The sequence below is a fragment of the Choristoneura fumiferana genome, chromosome 3, assembly GCF_025370935.1.
Source record: "Choristoneura fumiferana chromosome 3, NRCan_CFum_1, whole genome shotgun sequence".
NCBI lineage: Eukaryota > Metazoa > Arthropoda > Insecta > Lepidoptera > Tortricidae > Choristoneura > Choristoneura fumiferana.
In genome coordinates this window covers 2413631-2434224 of record NC_133474.1, presented here as the reverse complement: position 1 = coordinate 2434224, position 20594 = coordinate 2413631, and the positions used below count along the sequence as shown (strand labels likewise).

The 20594-nt window shown below is 44.3% G+C and overlaps 2 protein-coding genes across 2 annotated transcripts in view; both read right to left on the bottom strand.

The window, feature by feature from the left end:
• Positions 1-785: 785 nt before the first annotated feature.
• Positions 786-7917, bottom strand: LOC141426356 (enhancer of mRNA-decapping protein 4-like). Its single transcript, XM_074085202.1, has 8 exons — positions 7698-7917; positions 6159-6285; positions 5045-5156; positions 4144-4309; positions 3025-3172; positions 1905-2106; positions 1312-1544; positions 786-1088 (listed from the first exon to the last, which is right to left on the bottom strand). The coding sequence occupies exons 1-8, from the start codon at positions 7861-7863 to the stop codon at positions 911-913; spliced, it is 1332 nt and encodes a 443-aa protein (XP_073941303.1). The 5' UTR covers positions 7864-7917; the 3' UTR covers positions 786-910.
• Positions 7918-13023: 5106 nt separating this feature from the next.
• The window catches only part of Ge-1 (Enhancer of mRNA-decapping protein 4 homolog Ge-1), a 37107-nt gene continuing 29536 nt past the window's right edge, over positions 13024-20594 (bottom strand). The window contains exons 23-25 of the mRNA XM_074085201.1: positions 18946-19169; positions 16339-16522; positions 13024-15955 (exon numbers count right to left, since the gene is read on the bottom strand). Coding sequence (XP_073941302.1) covers positions 15950-15955; positions 16339-16522; positions 18946-19169 — 414 coding nt within the window. The 3' untranslated portion in view covers positions 13024-15949. The remainder of the gene's footprint in view (positions 15956-16338; positions 16523-18945; positions 19170-20594) is intronic.

Genomic DNA, 20594 nt, shown 5'->3' with positions numbered 1-20594 from the left:
TAATGTGAATATTTCGAATTGTGTCGATTTCATTCTAAAGGTGCGATATGTATCTACCTACAGTCAACGGCCGCACAAGCACAACTATGAAGTTTCTGAATATTGACAATATAAATCATAAACAAAACTGCATTGCTTACTTGTTGCGTGCGACAGAATAGTAAGTATAGCATTGTTTTCCAATGATTCACTTTGTCAATATCACTTCATAGTTGTGCAGTGCGTTGTTGATTAGCAAACTCTTAGCAAACATGGAAATTTCCAAAAATTACATCGTGGATTTATTGAGGTGCAATACACCTTCGCCTCACGTCTAATTCTAGCGGTTAAGATTTCTAGATTTTATTCTGATCGCGTGGGAATGTCGGGATAAAAAATACCTAGCCTGTGTGTTATTTCACACATTCAGCTATCTACATTTTTACACACACATTTGTAATATAATAGTTAAGTATACAGAGTGATTCCGGGGTCATGAGCAAGAGTGAAAGGGGTGATGGGGAGATTCACACTGAGCAACTTCTACTATGAGACCAGCCCCAAAATCGCGAAAAAAAACATCTAATCAAGAGATAATTGATCGCTAACTATCCGAAATGTATGGAACAGCAGATTTTTTTTTACAATTTCGTGGCTGGTCCCATAGTAAATCTTCCCATCACCCCTTTCACTCTTGCTCATGACCCCGGAATCACCCTGTATATTGATTGTTTAGGTAGCGCAAAGTGCCGTAGCTCTATCCTAGGATTAAGTAGGTACTTTTTAGTCGCCAATAAAAACAACAATTTCTTCAATAACTTTAATACATATTAAAATTAAAAGAAAAAAATAAAGATGAATAAAATTAAAAGTTCAACATGAAAAAATATATTTAACAGGCAAAAAAACAACAAATACACTTAAAATAAATTTACAATAAATTGCGTGCAGTAACGATAATTTGTGTTATCCTGTGGAAGAGGGTGTGGTGCGGGTAGTTGAGACAGAACTTCGTTAGGTGCGTGTTCAGCTCCCCGACGAGGTAAGGCAGATGGGTGCTTGTGACTGGGTCCTGTGGGTTCAGGTTCTGGAGAGCGTATTCTATGTAGCTGTAAAAAAAAAACTTAATTTATTGAGTGCGGCGGGTCTATTTATGTGGCTGTACCTATATACAGGTGGCTCATATAGATCGCACACATTAACTTATATATTTTTAAGACCACATTTTTAAGTTTCATGAAATTTTAATGGAATAATCGAGAAAAACTAACAAAATTGCAACGTTGCCAGCTCAGCAGGTATAAACGCTGTTAACATCTTTACAGAACCAACCTGCACTTGAGTTTGGTGTCGACCACCAGGTCAGTGGCCAGTTGCTGCACCAGCGACAGCAGCACGGGCTGCGCGAGCGCACCTCGCCCTCGCCCCACGCGCACGGCCAGCACGGGCGCCCCCGCGCGGCACGCCGCCACAACTAGAGACAAGTCCATCGCCAGCAGCGCCTTGCTAAAAGCCCCGTTGAAGTCCCCGTCTTTGACGAGCTTGTTTATTTCTGCTGTTATCATCTGTAGCGTGATATGATGGATAAGTAACATATTCATTTTCCAATAGTATTAAAAATAACAAGGAAGAAACTATACAAAAAAACGGCCCCTTTTCATGAGGTTGCCTTAAGAAACCTGCCTGCTTACGAAAGGCTAACCCTATCTGTTAACCCCCATATGTATGCTGAAACTAAAAAAAGTTCTGCATTCTAGTCCCATGATCCGTTTTACTAAGCACATAGGTTCTGCTGATTTCAATAAACAAACAATAAGATAGTCTTAAAACAATGTACTCTATGGTCTTAAATTTGGCATGGATCCGCGTCTAAAGTACAAATTAATGTGTCAACCCCTTCACCCTGGGTTTACCCTGACAATTACCATGCGATCAACAGCGGAAAGCGGAGGCACAGTGAGGTTGCTGATAATACTGGAGTAATTGGTAAGCTCTGAGGTCTCAGGACTGGCGCACGCCGAGTGCTCGGAGCTGGGCGAGTCTTCGCGACCAGAATCGGTGTCCGACACTGGAGGAAGCACGCTGGTGAACTCCTCGCGCCAATGCTTCAACTCGCGCTCCAGGACCCTGAAGACATTTTTATCGTCATCAAAACAGCCGTAGGACGTCCACTGTTAGACATGGTCTCCCCCATAAACCTCCAGAAGACATTGGTTAATAAATAAACAAATTATATTCACAGACACACACACAATACATAGACAGAACAGGGCAATGGCGTGATAGCGCTTAAATAGGGGGAGGCCCATGTCCTGCCGAGGCTATCACATGCTTTCCACACACATACATATCCACATACATTTCACCTATTCGAATACATCCAGCACGCATTCTCAATCTTTCGCATTTCCAAAAATACTACCTTTTGCCCGCGGCTTGGCCCGCGTGGAGTTCGGCTACCGCGCGCTGTTCCCTCAGGAACTGCATTTTTCCGGGATAAAAAGTAGCCTATGTCACTCTCTGGCCCATAAACTAGGTATCTCTATGCCAAAAATCACGATCCGGTTCTCCGTTTCGATGTGAAAGACGGAAAAACATACACACTTTCGCTTTTACAATATTAAAGTATGGATTACCTAGTAGCTAGGATTTATTTAGTTACTTTGGTTCTCTATCGTTTGCCCCAATGTCATATGCCCGAATGTATCGTTTTCTAGAATTTTCATTTGTCATAAAGTAATTTATTTTTGAAATAGTAATTTCTTCAGAGTTGATATTAAACTAACCTAACCTGCCTACTGCATTCTATATGATGACATTTAAAAAAAATCTGAAAACTGCACGGTTCTATATATTTTATGGCAAACGTGGTATGGCAAGTGAAATTTGGGCAAATGAAATTCGGGCAAGCAAAGGTAAACGAGTTACGTTACCAGTCACGGACAAGTCTCAAAAATGTTAAGTGGCAATGGGCAGAACACAACGCTAGAAGAACAGATCACCTGTGGGTGAGAAAGGTTCTTGACCCACCATGGTTCAACTTACTTCTCCGTGGTGGAAGCGACCACGTCTAACACCCGCTCGGCATCAGTGCAGGCCTGTTGCAACAGGGTCTGGTGACGTTGCAGCTCCGCTTGTAGGCTCTGCGAGGTCTGGCGCAGAGCATCTGCGGTGCACGCTGTGTTCTCTTCCACTGCACATTTTGGGACAATTTGGTACCCGGATTGAATGACGGCACAGAGTTGTCTAAGGGCATACCGGGCCTTGAGGCATCAAAGAATATGCTGCCGTTGGAAAGTAGGGTATTGTTAATGTTAATGATGGCAAAAAATCACTATTTGTATAATCCGACTTTTGGGGCCCATGGCAAAGGCAGTATACTGATGGCACTTCCGAGTAACGGTACCTACTAATTTGTACGCCAAGATTTTAGGACTGGATTGGTTCCATTCAAGCTCATCATGAATATAACCATTTAGAACTGTGCATCGGCTCTTGGCGCCATCTAGTGAACAAATAAATAAACTCGGATCCAACATCAACATCCTCTATCGCACTAACACAGTTTCTCAAGTCAGATTCATAAAATACAACTTTCGGCGCTGTGCTCTTCCTTCCGGCTTCCGTCTCCACGTCTTCGCCATAACATGGATGGCGGGATGCATTTTGGAGTTTCTATATTTGCTCACTAGATGACACTAATAGTTCCTGCAGTAGGATCAGTGGTAGCATTCCGTTCTTAGCGACCGCGACGCGCGTTCGCGACTGGATCGCGCGACCTACTGTTTAGTATGAATTTATATGGAGCACTAAACGAACTGGGTCGCGCGACGCGGTCGCGGTCACTATTTTTTTTTTTTTTTTTATTCGAAAGGAAGGAAAACGAGCAAGTGGGTCTCCTGATGGTAAGAGAATACCACCGCCCATAAACATCTGCAACACCAGGTGCATTGCAGATGCGTTGCCAACCTAGAGGCCTAAGATGGAATACCTCAAGTGCCAGTAATTTCACCGGCTGTCTTACTCTCCACGCCGAAACACAACAGTGCAAGCACTGCTGCTTCACGGCAGGATTAGCGAGCAAGATGGTGGTAGCAATCCGGGCGGACCTTGCACAAGGTCCTACCACCTGCAAAAAACCTAAGAACGGAATGGTGTCTTTACGGTCGCTAAAAGCCGTCGCAACCAGCTTGGTGACGTGTTTGAGCAGCTGCCGATGCGCGCGCTCCATGATGGGGACGTACAGCGACGACACCTCCACGCTGAACAGCGACCCGATCAGCTCGCGCATGGACGCCGTCGTCGCGGACACTATGCTCTGCTTCAACTCCTGGAACATTGACAGTTTTATGGGTGGATCCAGAGGGTCTTGGGGGTCATGACTTCCTGTGGGCCTAAGACGACAGTACTTACATAGGTACCGTAAAACGAGGCTACTTTGCCCCCCACCGGGTAACTATACTCCAGTTCTGTATTTTGTTTAAATGTCTTGCAGGTCGAAGTCCCGGTACCCGATACACTTCCCAATAAATTGATCTACTTTACATAAATACATATATGAATAATATTTATTAAAATAAAACAAAGATTACGAAATTTGGAGCAAAAATCAGTGCAAAGTAGCCTCGTTTTACTTTGTAGCCTCGTTTTGTTTTGTACTTACTTATCCCTGGGATAAAAGAGAATTGATTTAATTATGACTGGAGTTTGACCCCCTGGCTATAGAATTTGATCATGTGACCCCCCTGGCTATAAAATTGGATCCGCCCTTGAGTGTTCACATGTGCCGGGACGGGAGGGGTAGGTACACACTTGCACTCCTCTGGCGTAAAAGAAAAAAATAGTCACAACAAGACTAAGATACAGAATTTGACCAATTAATGCACCTCCTAATATGCTACAGATCCAAGATGCAATGCACTCCCCTGAAAATAGTCCTGCCGGCATGACAGTGTTGCGTTCAAAATTTTGCGTGTCAACAACTTCCGCTAAAACACTGTGCAGATGGTGGTGGGAAGAATGTCGATCGCTGGGGCACTGCTCTTCCGTAATGTTGCGAGCTCACCTCACTCTGCAGTAGATCGGTGACGGCGGCGCAGATCCGGCGCTCCAGCGAGGGCCGGGCTTCGATGGCGCTCAGCAGGCTCTGCGCACCCCCTTCCACTCCTTCGCCGTCTCTGATTTATAAATAAAGTATTTAGTGGCGGCTGCTGATGGAAACCATCGCGAGTGCCTGCTGGCCGAAAGACGTCGTGTTCTGGCGGTTCCGGGGCATTATGCTGCAGATGTATGCGACGTCGGAGACGGTGACTCAACGGAGTCACGCCGTTTTGTCACCAAATTAGCCTTAAATAATTACTTATTGATTATTTATTTATTTATTTGCCAATAAAAAATACAGCATTACAGTAAAAACATTGCGCTGTAAAATTCAAATTATACTTACAATAAAAAACACAAAAATATATTAAAAACAAACAAAAAGTTATTTTGGGATTTTTATCCTTGCTTCCCTAAAGCGACGGAAGACCACGCCCTCTGGCCAGAAATCGGAGTGTAGGAACATCTGCTGGTGCCTAGCCGGCACTTGGGTTGGTGGAGTTGGATTATATGTATGTCTGCAAGGTATTTATTGTATGGGCCAAGTTGCCAATTAGTTACTTGCATAGGAAATGGAGAGTCGAAATTGAAGAAGAGGAGTGGTTTTCAAATCGACGACCAGATGGCCAAGTGGTTAGAGAACCTGACTACGAAGCTTGAGGTCCCGGGTTCGATTCCCGGCCGGTTAACCTATTTGTATGAATAATACGAATGTTTATTCTCGGGTCTATATAAGTATGTTTATCCCTTGCCTAGTATTCATAGTACAAGCTTTGCCTAGTTTGGGGCTAGGTCAATTGGTGTCAAAGTGTCCCATGATATTTTTTTATTTAATTTAATCTTGCTAATTATATTATAGCTGTTAGTTTCATCCATCGCATTGACTCCTAATTTGTTATGGATACCTAGGTACCTATATGTTTTATTTTAATAGAATAAACATGCAAGTACAGTCAGCTGCAGAGAAAGGTGACCCCTACGATATAGTATGTACCGCAGCAAGGTCACGTTTCTCTGCGAAACAAAAAAGCTTGTTCATTATTGTATGGTAGTTCTATGGTGCCCTCTGTTCCACCAACCTTTGCCGCACGAGTTTCTGCATTAGTTCTCCGATCGCGTCCATGAGCTCGTCGCTTTGGGCCGGCCGCGCGCCCCGCAGCTGTTCCACCAGCTCGCCCAGCACGCGGTTTTGCTCCTCGCACATGTCTACAGAGTATTGAGGATTGTTGAGATATCAGAACGAAAGAGTGCAGAAATGTAGAATTGTATACAAAATATATATACGGGGGCACGCTTTTTAGTGTAAATAATCTAAGATACAATAGTTTAATATCAACTGCTCGTCAACTTTCATGAAAGATTGCTTTTTCCGATGCAGAGACGTTCATTATTGAGGAGTCCTGGTGCTTCACCACCCGTTTTACCGTATGCATTACGAGGAGCCTAAATTGCTTGGTAACTGTATTAAAGTAAAAAATTCAACCCGTAAAATACTTGTTATTGAGTAGTAACTCCGATGGTCAACTGTAGTCTTCATCATCAGTTCCACTTCACCAAATGATGACTTTCAAGAGCAAAGGCACGAGTTACTACTAAATAGGTATACTTATCCAAATTACTATAGGTGTCCCTACAACATTTGAAGAGTCCCCTCGATTTCCTTAAGATCCAATTATCAGATACTGATTTGGTGCTTATGGGACCTAATTGAAGACATTCCTAGACGAACGCAATTTTTTTTTATCAAATCGGTTCATAAATGACTAAGTTCTGAGGTAACAAACATAAAAAAACAAACGTATTGATAACCTCCTCCTTTTTTGAAGTCGGTTAAAAAATAATAATTTTCCTATTGCTTTTCAAGTTTATTTTTTTGTCTGCCCGTCCGCCCCTTGTGCCCCTCCCAGAAAAAAAAATGGAAATAGGCTTGCGCTTGACCACAATCACGCCTGATGGTAAGCAAAGACTATGGAAGTATGCTTGCCTAATAAGTGCCCATTGCCCATTCACTCCAGATTGTAGCGATCAGGGAACACAGACGCAGATGCAGGCATTCACTCTTCAGCTGTCTAGAATATAGACTCTAGACAATAAAGGACGTGCGAAAGCGCGAAAAGGTATCAGGAGCGGGACTTACCAGTAAATATTAGCCATAGGTATCCAAGCCATATCCGAGTTCTCGGCTCCCCATATCCCAAGTGGCAAAAATGTATCATGCAGTGTACCCTTTAGTTGTTCGATACATCCATGAGCGAGTACTATGTTTACCTTTTAGTTTAGTTTAAATAAAACTTTATATACCCGCCTCAAAAGGTTGCAGAAAGCCGAGGCTGTATTGCCTAACATTTCCAACGCTCGCGATCGCAATCAAATGACAGATTTCGTAAACAAAAACTGTCATTTGTTTGCGATCGCCAGCGCTAGAAACGTATACAGCTTCCGGTCAAGACGGCTCTGATATTGAGATGACGATTGTACAGTCACGATCTCTAATCTGGGACCCACTCCCAGATCAAATATCAGGCATCTTGTACGACAGTCAAAGGGTTTTTTTGAAAATGGATCACAAATTAAAGATGACAGTACCTGATATAGAATGTTCAATGAAATTCTCTTACCACTCAATTTTTCAACTTTCCTTTCCAAACTAATAAAACCATCGTTTGACTGTGCGCCGTCTTCCACAAAACTCTTCGTATCTGATTCCACACTTCCAACATATTTGTCCAAACTTACACCAATTACAATCTCTGATATAGAGCTAAGAGATTTGGAGCGCTTCATTATATTTACTGGAATTTCGGAGAACTGAAAGGCGCAATGAGAGATCGGTTGAAACTGTGAGGTAGTCTACCCGTTTTAGAAATATTTGGTGTCAGTACGAATGAATCTACCCCCATTTCAGATTTGATGTTAATAGGGAATATTAGTGCAATTTTCTGCCGTCAGAGTGCAGTATACAACCGTGAACAGTTTTTTGAGTATCTTAAATGCCATGGCCATAATATCATATTATTTCAATTAATTTTTTGGAAATATAGCTCTATCGTTATTATCGATGCAAATATCATGTTAATCTGTTACTAATAAATAAATATATATCATGATTTCTGTACTTGGAGGTCGTCTGTTGCTTTACGTCCGTAGGAATAACCCCCGATACCCTACACGTGACCTCCGGGTGGTGCTAAAAGAGCAACAAACCTGGCAGCTGCACTGTTCTTTCCGAATCTCGCAGCGCACACTGGTAATAATAAAGGCGAATATGAATAATGCGATGAGAGGCGCTCCAAAGTGCCCATTGACAAAAGATGTCGGACCTTCAGTCCGCATCTGCCAACTTAATATAGAAGGCATAAGCCGATCTAAATCAGACTGCCTAGCTAAAATTATTAATAATTTGGACATTGACGTAGTGTTACTACAGGAGACACATGCTGCAGATGAGATACAACTTGGCCGCAGAGGAACCCTCGCTGGCTACAACTTAATAGCAGCTACATACCACGCCCAGTATGGCACAGCAACGTACGTCCACCACTCTATCGCCCAGTCCGCTGTTATCATCTCCAATAGTATCGATCCAGGAAACATTGCCGTAACTTCAATCGAGATAGGCGAAACTAAGATATGTAATATCTACAAACCACCGAAAAGCCCATGGCCAAAGCCCGCAATAACAGAGCTCCAGCATCCAGCCGTGTATATGGGAGACTTTAACAGTCATCACACCTCTTGGGGCTACAGGGATATCGATGAGAACGGCAGAGTCATTGTGGAATGGGCGGATAAGACAAATGCATTCCTGGTCCACGACAACAAGACAAGAGGCTCTTTTAAGTCTGCTCGATGGGGCCGAAGCTACAACCCGGACCTGGTCTTTACCTCTAGGGATCCAGATGGCTTCCCGGTTCCTGTAAAGAAGGTCATACTTGGTGATTTTCCGAACAGCCAGCACCGACCCATCCTCTTGGAAATTGGATTAAAGATCCCTTTGGTTCAGTCCTACCCGGGCCCACGATGGAATTTCCAAAAAGCTGATTGGAAACAGTACGGAAAAAGACTGGATGAAAGAATCAGATGGATAGAACCCTTGCCAAAGAATTACGATCGTTTTAAGGAGCTAATCATCTCGACAGCAAAACAATGTATACCGCGAGGTTACAGGAAGCAGTACGTCCCATGTTGGAACGGCGAGACGGAGGAGCTTTGGGAGTCATTTCAGAGGACTGGTGATAGAAAAACGGCCCATCAACTTATAAGGTCTCTAGATGAGTCCCGAAAAGAAAAATGGGAACGAACAGTCGGAAAAATGAACTTTACGCATTCGAGCCGTAAAGCATGGCACCTTTTGAGGAGACTGACTTCTGGCCAGATGCCCCAACATGGTCAGCCAAAAGTTAGCCCAAACGCCATAGGAAATCGAATGGTGGAACTATCGAAGGCACCAAGTCACAAGCTCCACACCCGTGAGGTTCGCAGGAGGCTAAAACTGGAAAAGTTGCAAGCTGTCCCGGATGACAAATATAGCGGCCCTATCACTGTGTCCGAAATTAAAGCTGCAATTACACACATTAACGTGAACAAGGCTTGTGGGGAGGATGGTATTTTCCCTGAATTTATAAAGCACTGTGGCCCGAGGACTCAGTCATGGCTGACAGTGTTTTATACAAATATAATACAACTTGGAAAGATCCCACCCAAAATGAAGGCATCAAAAGTGATTGCTGTTCTTAAGCCAGAAAAGCCCGAAGATAGGGCAGACAGCTACCGCCCAATAGCTCTGCTCAGTGTCCTGTATAAACTGCTGGAACGCTTGATCTATAATCGCATATCGGGTGCAATCCTATCGAAACTCCCGCAGGACCAGGCTGGGTTCAGACCGAAACGAAATTGCTGCGATCAGGTACTTGCACTCACAACACACATTGAGGCTGGATTCCAGTCCGGAGCAAAGTCCTCAGCGGCTTTTATTGACCTGACTGCCGCATATGACACTGTTTGGCGCCAGGGACTGCTGTATAAGCTCTTAAGTGCTGTCCCATGTCTGAGGATATTTAGAGTGATAGAAGATGCTTTAACAAATAGACCATTCCAAGTCCATCTGGGCTGCCAGTCTAGTAAGGTAAGAATCTTGAACAATGGCTTGCCCCAGGGTTCTGTGCTTGCCCCCCTGCTATTCAACCTCTATATCCACGATCTACCAGCTACAACCTCGCGAAAGTTCGGATATGCTGATGATCTTGCCCTGGTGATTCAAGATAAAACCATGGAAGCAACGGAAACTACTTTAGAGAGGGATCTGGAGGCAATGGACGAGTATTTCCAGCGCTGGCGGCTATGCCCTAATGCTAATAAAACAGAGGTCTGCTGTTTCCACCTTTCAAACAGACTGGCGAATAAGCAACTGAGGGTGAGGTTTAGAGGCGCGACCCTACGTCATAACTTCTGCCCAAAATACTTAGGTGTGACTCTCGATAGAAGCTTGACGTATAAGAACCACCTTGACAAGCTATCGGGCAAACTAAAGACTAGGAACAACATAGTTCAGAAGTTAACTGGAACATCCTGGGGTGCCAGCGCCGCTTGTCTAAAGACTACTGCTATGGCCCTCGTCTACTCAACAGCAGAATACTGTGCACCCGTATGGATGAACAGCGCACACGTGGCAAGAGTGGACGTTGAACTCAATCACACCATGAGAATCATCTCCGGCTGCATTTTGCCTACGCCCACGTACTGGCTCCCGGCTCTCAGCAACATTGCACCGCCAGACATACGCAGGCAGAAATGCCTGGCGCGCGAGCTTACAAAAGTCTCAGAAAATGGTCTGCTTCCTATCCACGTGGACCTGAATAGACTATGCAGCAGTCGACTCAAATCCCGGAACCCGCCGGCAAAATCCTTCCACACGCTCGACACCACATGGAGGGACAACGATGCTTGGATGAAGGATTGGTTATCACATCGGGATGGTGCAAGCAGTTCCATTTTTCAACTTGTCACCCGGGAGAGGCCCAAAGGGTTTAGTGAAAGCCGACAGACGTGGTGCAGACTTAATCGCCTCAGAACCAAATTCGGTAACTGCGCATACCTCTGGCACAAGTGGGGGTGGTGTGAGTCGGCAGCGTGCGAGTGTGGGGATCCGAAACAAACCATACACCACATTGTATTCGAGTGCCCCATCACTAAATACGACGGACCGGCTGAGGACTTTGAACACCTAACAAGTGATGCGAAGTTGTATCTTCTGCGTAATTGTAATTTTTAATTTAAGTTATAATATCAATTCCATGACATAATTTTTTTTGAAAAATGTATTAACCAGTGTGTAATCGCCATACGATAAATAAATAAATGTACTAATACACTCTTTGGTCATGATCTGTGATGGCGACAAAATATAAAGAGAACTGACGTTGTCGTGGAGGTTTGGGTAGAGCCGGATAATTTAGTATCTTCATTTTACACCATAATACTTATGTATTTTTTTTTACAAACACAAATCAGACGTTGGATTTAGTGCTGTAAAGCGATATTACAATAGATTTTAAATTTAGCACTAACTACCAGTGCCTTAATTCACGAAGCAATGAGTAACAATTTATAAGCGGTAGTCTTTGTTTAAGTAAGCATTGAAAAGAGACTACCGCTTGTACCTACATTCTACGTGTACAATGTAACTTGTCTTTTAGCTTCGTGAAATGGGCCACAGATCGTAATTAATATTTGATTCTTTTCGAGCAGCAATGTATTTGCGTTCAATAATTTGATACAAGAGAGAATCGAATCCGTGACAGCTGTCCATTTTGCAGCTGTATGAATTTGTGATTAATTAAAATTGTACCCATTGGGAATGTACTTTATAAGACAAAGATAATAATGTTCATGTAATATTCGTAAAAAATATTAACTCTTGTTCTATTAACGCATTTACTGCCATGCCACCCGACTTCCACAGGTGCCACCGACGCATATGAGCGTACAAGATGTATGAATAATTATGACAGCGGCACTGGGTGAATTTCCAAAAACGCATATATGCGTCGTCGGTGGCAGTGAATGCGTTAAGAATAACTTTTTGTCGTGGGAAACATTATTTTATTAGGTTTGTTTTTAATGCGAATAAATGAAACGTGACATGTTAGAAATGAAATATCTTTAATTTTTACATTTCTTATAATTTATAATACTCACCTAAATTACAGTAGTGACAAATACTTAACAATAATCATGTTTGGAGTAACAAATCGTAAAAAACATAGCTCATCTTTTAAGACGGCAAATAAAAGAAAACAATAACAATTACCAAATCTCATCAAACAATATGATAGCCATAAATTATAGCAAAGTTCAGCTATAATTAAACATGACAATTATATACAATAAATGTGCAGGTGTTGTATGAATTTTCAGAAATAATAAAATACAATATCAGCCATAACGTGGGTAATATTGGTGTTGAGATTCCGTCATTTTAAAACTCGATTTATCGTGTTATATAAATAGTACCATAGACAAAATAGCAGACAATTTTGTACGCTGTTAAACAAACTTACTACTTTGTGTTGTGAGTACTAAGTGATCCAGGACAAAACTACACAGGTCGCACCAAATAAGTTAGAACCTATGAAGTCGCGCAGTAAACGTTTAAAGATGTCTGTCAGAGTCGACTAGGGGACTACTACGATATTACAAATTAGAAATACGTATCGTACCGTCCCTCTCACTCCCCTGTTAATTACTATTAGCGTGAACAGAACGGCACAATACGAAGTTTGAAAATTGCGCCGTACACTGTTTAGGCTAACTTCATAGACGCAAATTTATTCGGCGCGAATTAAACATTTACTTTTGACACTCTCTTTACCTGCTGTGTTAATACATTCGCCGTCACACCTTTCTTTAAAACAACAGTTTTTTTCCTTTTTTTTTATTTACACATGCTGCATGTAGCTGACTATGCAGTGTAATTATCCCATAGTAGACACTTGGTCTGTAAATGTCTGATAATAACCCCTGTTTCATCATCTATAGATTAAATTTATTTGACGGATAAATGTTATGCCGTCTCTGTTTGTTTTGTTCGAATAAAATTAATCAACGGGTGGTGAAACAGCCCCTAAATGTAATAAACTAACAATTTAAAAAAATACTCCATCGATGCCATGGTTGGCCCTTGTTTGGTAAATAAACTGACAACACTTTGAAGTTTGTTTTACAGATACAAGTTGACAATGTGCGTTTACTCGGGAAAGAAGAACCTTTGGTGTCGAGAGCTGTTGGTTTTTTCTTCACTAACGAATATAAAATATGATTTTGGACTAAGCCCCAGGCACAATTAGGTTCTATTTTCCTCGGCCTATCAACAACGATATTCATTATGTTCTGCATTTGTCTATCGAGATATTTGTGGTTATATATATTTCACATGTTTATATAGCTACCTATATATACTAACGCCCAGTCTTTTAAGCATAAGGAACATCTATACATACTTAACGCGTTGACTGTCACCAGTGACTTAGATGCCGCAAACGCATATGTGCGTCCAATCAGTGCAACGTTGTTATGAGCACTGGATATAAATGTGGATAACGCATATATGCGTTTATACATGTGTTAAGTCAGGTATAATTAAATAGTGTCGCTTAAATATACTCCCAGACTTATTCATGTACTTTATAAAGTACAAAACTGTTATAATCTAAGGCTTACACGAATAGGCAGTATTTTGTTTAGCAGCATTGCTATTTACAAGGCGCTTGTAAGAAAAGCAGGGCCCAACTCATCAAGTTACTTTTAACGCGTTCACTGCTGTCAGACCGGTGACTTAAAAGGCACGGAAACGCACATGCGCGTTCAAATTACTCCAAAATTATAAGAGGAGCACAAAAGTCACAAAAACGCGTATATGCGTTCCCGGCAGTGAATTTTACTTGAGAAATATTTAAGTATGTAACTTTATGAAATGGACTCTGGATTGCATTGTAAACTATTAATATTATATTGGGGTGACAAGTGGTCACTAGCATTTAAACTTTAATTATATCGGAGACGTTAAATGTGGCTTTTCTAACGCCTCAGCACCGCTTCCAGTAAAATCGGATCATAAGTTTGAAAGTGAAAGGAAGATCAGTAGACAAACAAGCTTTTAGAATACGTTTATGTCTGAATCATACGAGTCTTAGTCAATAAAATAAAACATACATTAGAGGAAACTGTATCACACACCAGTATGGACCTTTCCACATCAAATTACACGACGGTTTTTTTGACAGATGGAATATCAATAGGACATTTGCAGTGAAAAGTTTTACCCTGGTACGCAATTCAGTTTGACTGTAAATAAAATAAAAGCTTATATAGTACTATGAACTATAATATTGATGGCTTGCGATAAAGCTACCTACTGTAATGTACATCACAGGCCTCTCGGCCAGAGTCAAGTATAGGATAAGCATTTGTAAAGACCCGATCATCACTAATCACTATAAAGGCTGATACCAACAACTGTAGGAATTCAGTCTTAACAATACATTGAATGCTACAAAGCGACCTGTTTTTGGTAATCCTTTTTGCAGCACGCCATGTAACTAAATTGATTCCTAGGCTATTATGGAACCTTGTCAAAATTAAATGATTGACGCATTGACAATTTACTGTCATTCAGTACAAATACAAAATTGTCAACATTTATTTTAGGTTTAAGTTTTTTAGTTATGGGACTTCTAAGTAGAATCAGCAGTCGTTTAACCCATTCATTGCCGAGCGCCAGATTACAGTCTATGCCGCGATGCCGACGCTTCTGCAGAACAGACGCCCATCGGCATGAGGGTTCACCAAGACGCCGATGGGCGTCAACGGCACTGAATGGGTTAAAACGTGTTTTTCAAACGTTTTTACATGTACGGTCAGGATCGTTAATTTTTAATCCATTTTGTAAAAAAATTCTTTGAATTGTCATACAAGTTGACAGATCATGAATGGGTCCCAAAATAGAGGTCGTGACCGTATGTGCAGTGTGTCCGCAACAGATGATTCTTGTTTAAAACTACCCTCTTTGTAGACAAATCATTCTTCTAAAAGGTATATTTCTGAAGACGCCTCGTTTGAAATACCTGCATATCCCGCTTAAAATTTACTTTATCTCGGAACATCAAATTGGGAAAACCCAAGTCCTATACAGTCAGATTACACCTTTATACTTCCAATCGGAATAAGAACTAGAGTAGATATTTTCAAGGCCTTGATACCAATTCTTACCAATAGAACAAAAAAAATGTACATTTAGAAAATGTATACATTTGAAATCAACTTTAGCTGAATCTATCTCGCCGAAACGCAATTCGTAAGTGACGAGATTTCAGCTACATCCATAGTCACGAGTCTAAGCACTTGTGCCCATTATTATAAGACCCGGGGGGTTAACTACGAAATTCGAAAATAGAAGTTCTTATCGTACCGTCCCTCTCACGCTCGTATTAAATAATATAAGCGCCAGCGGGACGGCAAGATACGAAGTTCGTAATTCGTAGTATAGGGCCCGGCCGCAACTACGCGCATGTCTTTTGTCCACTGCGTGCGCTGCTAAGTGACCAATCAGCGGAGAGCGTCTAGGCAACGCAATGAAGAGAAAAACGCGAGCTATCCCCAGTTGTCCACAGTACGAACATAGTGTGAACAACAGGGAGTAGCCTAGAACGTTCGAAACAATCGCGTTTAGTCGTGGCCGGGTCATTGACCCGTAAAGGGTAACAATTGCAATGTCAGTGTTGTCATATAAAAAGTCCGTAATGTAATGTAAAGCTATCTCACGGCACTAGCGACAAGTCCGGAGCTCGCAGCCGCGGCAGTGGCAGGCGCAGCGTCAGCCCTGTAAGCATTACAGAATTCAAATCTGATGAGCCTGAAACCGGAGGTGAAGTAGAGAATAAGTCATCATTACTAATTTTATAGGGTATACTAGACTCAAACATTTTTCTAACGAAGTGTATCACTAATGTGTCCTGAGTTACGGGACAGATTAACAACAGATAAAAGTTGATTGACCCTTGAAATGGTCTCACTTAAAAACAGCGTTGCGGCTTGCCGCTACATATACTGAGTGGGGCCCAATATATACTATTCGATGTTCTTATTTATTCTTGCCTCCTTATGTATTACAAACTTTTATTTGATTTCACCTGTCCTGTTGTTTGTCGGTCTGTAATCAAATCTTGCAAGTTAAAATCGACCGACTTGCAGTAAGTAGTTTACCTGCGTGTTGGCCAGCGAGTCGGCCACTATGAGCAGCATGCGGAACTTGCGGGCGAGCGCGTGCGCGGGGTGCGCGGCCAGGAACGCCACCAGCTGCTTGTGCAGCTCGCGCAGCACGACGGGCAGGTGCTCGCGCGTCACGGCGTTCGACGTGTCCAGGTTCATTATCGCCTCCTCCAGGTACCTGGGGGACGTTTGCACTTGTTACCTCGGCTTTGTATTCATTTTTTTTACGTATAGATATAATGCAATGGGATGCGTTGAATAGGCAGCAGGCTGCGAGGGGTGGCGGCGCGGTCCCTACCCTGGAATTGACCCAATGCTCGCCGTGTATATCGTATTTTCATAGGAAAAAATCGCTCGAAATACGATAGCACCTAAAGGGGCTGTTTCACCATCCATTGATTAGCGTTAATTGGCGGTTAAGTGTGATGCCGTCTCTATTTGTTTTTTTCGAATAGACGGAGACGACATCACATTTAACCGTCACTTAACACTAATCAATGGATGGTGAAACAGCCCCTTATTATTGAGTGTCAAATGTCAAAACGACTGCACGATGGATACTAAAGCCAATTGAGGGAACACGATAAATATGAACTTTTCCGACAAAATACAGTGGAAAACCATTGATGGTCCACGCACGGGAAGTCGCGAGTAATCAATCCTTAGCTGTAAAGACGGCTAAAACCGGCAATATGTATGTGTGTGTGTGACCTGTGTTTGAGCGCGGTGTCGCGCGGCATGTCGGCGGCGAGCTGCTGCAGTGTGTGTGTGTGTGTGACCTGTGTTTGAGCGCGGTGTCGCGCGGCATGTCGGCGGCGAGCTGCTGCAGTGTGTGTGTGTGTGTGTGACCTGTGTTTGAGCGCGGTGTCGCGCGGCATGTCGGCGGCGAGCTGCTGCAGTGTGTGTGTGTGTGTGACCTGTGTTTGAGCGCGGTGTCGCGCGGCATGTCGGCGGCGAGCTGCTGCAGTGTGTGTGTGTGTGTGACCTGTGTTTGAGCGCGGTGTCGCGCGGCATGTCGGCGGCGAGCTGCTGCAGTGTGTGTGTGTGTGTGACCTGTGTTTGAGCGCGGTGTCGCGCGGCATGTCGGCGGCGAGCTGCTGCAGTGTGTGTGTGTGTGTGACCTGTGTTTGAGCGCGGTGTCGCGCGGCATGTCGGCGGCGAGCTGCTGCAGTGTGTGTGTGTGTGTGTGTGTGACCTGTGTTTGAGCGCGGTGTCGCGCGGCATGTCGGCGGCGAGCTGCTGCAGTGTGTGTGTGTGTGTGTGACCTGTGTTTGAGCGCGGTGTCGCGCGGCATGTCGGCGGCGAGCTGCTGCAGTGTGTGTGTGTGTGTGTGTGTGACCTGTGTTTGAGCGCGGTGTCGCGCGGCATGTCGGCGGCGAGCTGCTGCAGTGTGTATGTGTGTGTGTGTGTGACCTGTGTTTGAGCGCGGTGTCGCGCGGCATGTCGGCGGCGAGCTGCTGCAGTGTGTATGTGTGTGTGTGACCTGTGTTTGAGCGCGGTGTCGCGCGGCATGTCGGCGGCGAGCTGCTGCAGTGTGTGTGTGTGTGTGTGACCTGTGTTTGAGCGCGGTGTCGCGCGGCATGTCGGCGGCGAGCTGCTGCAGTGTGTGTGTGTGTGTGACCTGTGTTTGAGCGCGGTGTCGCGCGGCATGTCGGCGGCGAGCTGCTGCAGTGTGTATGTGTGTGTGTGACCTGTGTTTGAGCGCGGTGTCGCGCGGCATGTCGGCGGCGAGCTGCTGCAGTGTGTATGTGTGTGTGTGACCTGTGTTTGAGCGCGGTGTCGCGCGGCATGTCGGCGGCGAGCTGCTGCAGTGTGTATGTGTGTGTGTGTGTGACCTGTGTTTGAGCGCGGTGTCGCGCGGCATGTCGGCGGCGAGCTGCTGCAGTGTGTATGTGTGTGTGTGACCTGTGTTTGAGCGCGGTGTCGCGCGGCATGTCGGCGGCGAGCTGCTGCAGTGTGTATGTGTGTGTGTGACCTGTGTTTGAGCGCGGTGTCGCGCGGCATGTCGGCGGCGAGCTGCTGCAGTGTGTGTGTGTGTGTGTGTGTGTGACCTGTGTTTGAGCGCGGTGTCGCGCGGCATGTCGGCGGCGAGCTGCTGCAGTGTGTGTGTGTGTGTGTGACCTGTGTTTGAGCGCGGTGTCGCGCGGCATGTCGGCGGCGAGCTGCTGCAGTGTGTGTGTGTGTGTGACCTGTGTTTGAGCGCGGTGTCGCGCGGCATGTCGGCGGCGAGCTGCTGCAGTGTGTGTGTGTGTGTGTGACCTGTGTTTGAGCGCGGTGTCGCGCGGCATGTCGGCGGCGAGCTGCTGCAGTGTGTGTGTGTGTGTGACCTGTGTTTGAGCGCGGTGTCGCGCGGCATGTCGGCGGCGAGCTGCTGCAGTGTGTGTGTGTGTGTGACCTGTGTTTGAGCGCGGTGTCGCGCGGCATGTCGGCGGCGAGCTGCTGCAGTGTGTGTGTGTGTGTGACCTGTGTTTGAGCGCGGTGTCGCGCGGCATGTCGGCGGCGAGCTGCTGCAGTGTGTGTGTGTGTGTGTGACCTGTGTTTGAGCGCGGTGTCGCGCGGCATGTCGGCGGCGAGCTGCTGCAGTGTGTGTGTGTGTGTGACCTGTGTTTGAGCGCGGTGTCGCGCGGCATGTCGGCGGCGAGCTGCTGCACGAGCGAGAGCAGCACGTGCTGTCGCAGCTGGCAGGGCGGCGCGAACACGCGCGCGGGGTCGGCGGCGCGGCACGCGGCCATCACCAGCGCCAGGTCGGACGCCGACAGCGCCAGCTGGAACGCGCCGTTCACGTCGCCGCTGCTTATCAGGGACTGGATCTGGGCCACTTGCATCTGCGGGATGACAAAAAAAAAAATAGATCCATTCTTCTATATTGATTTAGTGCATGAATCAGCGCTGCGGCTCCTGGACAGTGTATGTATTAAATTCACAACACATCAATACATTTCGTGAAGTAAATATCTGTTCACACACAAAAACGTGCCCATCCAAAGAAAATTACCAAAGTGCACAATCCAAACAGGCCAGTAGGGATAAGTCAAAAACTAATAGAACATATAAATATACTAGCTTTTACCCGCGGCTTCGCACGCCTAAATTATTCGGTCTGGTAGTTCCAATTCAAATTTTCGGGATTTTACAAAATTCCCCTGGAAATTTCCAAAATTTATATCGTGGTCTTCATTGAGGCTGTGTTGTGGATGACTGTACAAAATTCAAGACCCTTAACCCAGTGCTGAAATTTCAAATTTGTCCCAATCCAAATTCAAATTCAAATAATTTATTCAGTAAATAGGCCGCAATGGGCACTTTTACATGTCATTTTTAAACTACCAGCGCTTTCGGAAAGACCATCATTGCCAAGAAGAATGCGCCGCAAGAAACTTGGCAGAAAGTCATTTTTTCAAAATAAAATAATTACAAATAAAATACTCAAAAATAAGTACACAATTAAAGAAAAAAAGTACAAAATAATGATAATAATAATACAGGGATGTATGGGGTCCCTTAGTTACAAAACTATCCCGTGGGAATATCGGGATAAAAAGTAGCGTATGTGTTATTCCAGATGTCCGGCTACCTACATACCAAATTTCATGCCTCTAAGCCCAGCGGTTGTTATTTCGACATTTTATCCCTAGGTACCCCGTGGGAATATCGTGTCAAAAAATCGTCTAAGTATGTGTTTTTTGAGGTATCTACATACCAAATTTCATGACTATGCTCAGCGGTTATTATTTCAAGATTTTATCCCATCCCGTGGGAATATCGGAATAAAAAATAGCCTATGTGTTATTCCAGAGGTCCAGCTACCTACATATACGAAATTTCATGACTCTAAGCCCAGTGGTGGTTATTTCGAGATATCATCCCAAAGTATCCCGTGGGAATATCGGGTCAAAAAGTCGCTTATGTGTTATTCCAGACGTCCAGCTACCTACATACCAAATTTCATGGCTCTAAGCCCAGTGGTTGTTATTTCGAGATTTTATCCCTAGGTATCCCGTGGGAATATCGGGTCAAAAAGTCGCTTATGTGTTATTCCAGACGTCCAACTACCTACATACCAAATTTCATGACTCTAAGCCCAGCGGTTATTATTTCAAGATTTTATCCCTATCCCGTGGGAATATCGAGATAAAAAGTATTCTATGTTTTAATCCAGGTTATAAACTAACTTTTCGCCAAATTTCATCCAAATCCGTCCAGCCGTTTCAGCGTGAAAAAGTAACAAACATACTCACTCACTCACTCAC